Raw genomic sequence first — 3,248 nt, 5'->3', positions numbered from 1 at the left:
TAATTGTGAATGCAAATTCTGAAAACTATCCTTTAAATACATGATTCTTAACAACAAATAATATTCTTTAGGGTGACTCTATACCCCGTAAAGAAAGAAAAAAAGGAATGCAGCTCTATTCATAAAAGAGAGTATGACAGAGTCAATGCGGAAATATAATTCTATTTGCAGAAATTCACAGAAATTACAGAAATCTAACTCCTCAAGAATATGTCTGTAGTGTAAATTGAAGTGCACCCACATGGCGTTCCATAGTTTAATTTAAAAAATCACAGCAAATATGTTGCAGTGCATACCCTAAAAGCTTCCCGTAGACCTCCATTATCAGCAATATTTTCTCCCAGGGTCCTCTTCCCCTTCACCTAACAAAAAGAAAAAGAAAGTGAAAAAGAGTGTTTCACAGCCAACTATCATTCAGCAGGAGGCATAAGTACGATAGCAAGAAAAAGTGCCATATTTTCCAGGGAAAATTACATTCAGTAAATCACAGGGTAGTCATAATATATTGTGAGATGGTAAACGAACTCCAGCAAGGTGCTCCTGAATATACTAATTTCTATTTATTATGCTACGCATTTCTTTCTCACCCACCTCTGTATTCTCACCAATTTAGCCAGCTCCAGTAAAAAGTTAACAATACTCTGACTCTGGTTTAATGGAGGAAAAGTTGAAATGTCAATACACAGATGACTTTCTCTGATTAACGCATATAATTTGAGTATTCTTTTCAGTATGCTTCTGTTTCCAAAAATTTACCATCCACAAAGGAACAAAACTTCAAGACCAACCATCACCATTTTCCTTTCAGCAACTTCCACGAAAAATTAAAAGGAGGGTAGTTCTCACGGGGGACAAAAAAAAAATCAAACAGAAGTAGCACAGTCCACAAGGTCAAGGTTTTAAATATGTATGATAAGCAGCCAAGCATGGGGAAGAAATTCCTCCAAACATTTGAAGATTGTTTCTTAAATCCCTAAATAGGCTAGGATAAAAAACATTCCAAGCCAATACATCCCACAAGCCAGAATCTAACCTGCTGCTCACTATTACATAGGCTTTGAGGTAAAACTGGATTTTACATTTCTCATTGTGCGGTGGCGGGGGGATCCAAAGAAGGGGAATATTTTGTGACAGGTAAAAATTAGATGAAATTCAAATTCAGTGTCCTTCATTCAAGTTTTATTGGAACACAGCCATGCGCATTTGTGTAAATACTGTCTGGGGCAGTTCTCTTGCTACAGTGGCCAAATGGAGTAGTTGCAAAAGAGACCTATGGCCCACGAAACCTAAATCACTTACTACCTGGCCCTTTACAGACCAAATCTTTCAATTCCTGCCTAAGAAGCAGAATAATGTTCCGCTCCCCTACCAAAAACGTCATCTATGATCCTAAATTCCTGGAGCCTGTGAAAATGTTATCTTTTGTGGCAAAAGGAAATTGTAAAACATGATTAAGTAAAGGATCTGGAGACATTAACCTGCATTATCCAGGTGGGTCCAATGTAACTACAAGAGTCCATACAGAGAGAGGAAAAGGGAGGAGAGCAGGTCAGAGTGATGCAATGTGAGATGTGACCAGCTACTGCTGGCTTTGAAGAAAGAAGGTGCCATGAGCCAAGGAATAGGGCCAGCCACTAAGAGCAAGAAACGCTGAGGAAAGAGACTCTCCCCTAGAGCAGCTAGAAAGGAAAGCAGCTCTGTTTACCCACTGATTTCAGCTCACTGAGGACTGAGTGGGACAGTGAGGACTGTAAAATAGTGTTTGTGTTGTTTCAAGCCATTAAGTTCGTGGTGATGTGTTATAGCAAAAGAAAATGAATATTCCCTGCTCTAAAACTTAAAGCCATGGATCCTACCCATTCTTTACTTTTAAGCTAGTCCAAGCACCCAGGTATCAAGCAATATACCAATGGATAAAATCAGATCTTCAGAAAGCATTAATTTCTGTAATCACCCAGGACTCTCCCAGCTTCAGTACCCCCAAAGTTCCCACTCCTGCTTTACATATATTCCTTCTTTTACAACAGTCCTACAAAGTAAGTGCTGTTACCACCACCCTTGTTTAACAAACGAGGAAAGAACAGAGCATGTAGCAGATGTCACTGGTGTCGCACTAGGTCCCCGTTTCCATCAGGACAGTGCACTCATTCCTACAACTGCTACCGGCTCAGAAAGACTACACTTAGCTTAGGGGAGCTGCTACACCTGAAGATTCCTGGGAGGGGATACTCCACCTCTCAGTAACTGACTGATGAGCAGTTAGAACTGCCTAGCCCCTTTACCCCTGGCTGAACAATTCCTATGGTGCGAGTCATGCTCCAGAACCTTCTCAGGAATCAGGCTGAGGCTAAACCCCTGAAACCAACAGGGTTTCCTCACCCTCTTGTAGGTCTCTCCTGAAACTACTTCCTAAATAAATCCCTTACCTAAGAAACCCCTTCCTGAGCTTTATTTCCAGTGATCCTGACCTAAACAGAGTTGACTAAATGAACAGCCCACATTTCACGGGGATTCAAAAAGTTTGTGTCCAGAGTTTTTGCCTCCTAACATGCTGCCTTCTCAAATCACAATTGCTCTGGACTCCAGTGCTTCTGCTTATACTCACTCATGCTCCTATTTAATCTTTGATCCTCAAAAATGGAGGTTTGAGGAGTGGCCTCAGCCCTCTGGCTCCTCCCCCTCATTCTAGACCACCTCAGTAGACCATATGGCTCCAGGTTTTCCCCTCAAGACTCACCAGCTGTGAACACTCTGCTTCTGTGGCACTCCCCTGGAGCTCCCCAGTTCACCGCAATGGATTCAGGCATTCACAAATGGAGCCAGAAAATAAAGTGTGGCCTTTTATACCCACAAAGGAAGCGGCCCCCTCTCCTCTGGGATAGAGACTGAAGCTGTTTTCTGATGGTTGAGTGGATTTTGCCAAGACAAGCATCCCCTTTCTATCGTCCTTGTGACAAAGGTACACATTTCCCACGATTCAGTTTCAGTATCTGACATTTTAGCCCAAATGGATGCTGTGGAATAGTCCTCCCACCAACATACTAGCTAGGAATAAAATTAACTTAAAATAAGAAAACCACAGAACGATATGGTGAAAAGAATGTGGATCTTGGAGTCATTCTCATCTAGACTCTACTGTGGTTTTAAATCTCTTTGAGCCTCAATTTTCTTATATGTAAAATAGGCTAACAATATATATACCTCTCAGGACCAGTAGGAGGATGACATTTGTTTCAGCTGATTGAAAA

At 41.4% G+C, this 3,248-nt stretch overlaps 1 protein-coding gene across 1 annotated transcript in view; it reads right to left on the bottom strand.

The window, feature by feature from the left end:
- The window catches only part of PHEX (phosphate regulating endopeptidase X-linked), a 201,795-nt gene that overhangs the window by 10,996 nt on the left and 187,551 nt on the right, over positions 1-3,248 (bottom strand). The window contains exon 19 of the mRNA XM_077770526.1: positions 297-362. Within this exon, the coding sequence (XP_077626652.1) occupies positions 297-362 (66 nt within the window). The remainder of the gene's footprint in view (positions 1-296; positions 363-3,248) is intronic.

Source organism: Crocuta crocuta, unplaced genomic scaffold (genome assembly GCF_008692635.1).
Source record: "Crocuta crocuta isolate KB4526 unplaced genomic scaffold, BGI_CrCroc_1.0 scaffold488, whole genome shotgun sequence".
Taxonomy (NCBI): Eukaryota; Metazoa; Chordata; class Mammalia; order Carnivora; family Hyaenidae; genus Crocuta; species Crocuta crocuta.
The sequence above is the reverse complement of the archived record's forward strand: the minus strand, read 5'-3'. Positions and strand labels throughout refer to the sequence as shown.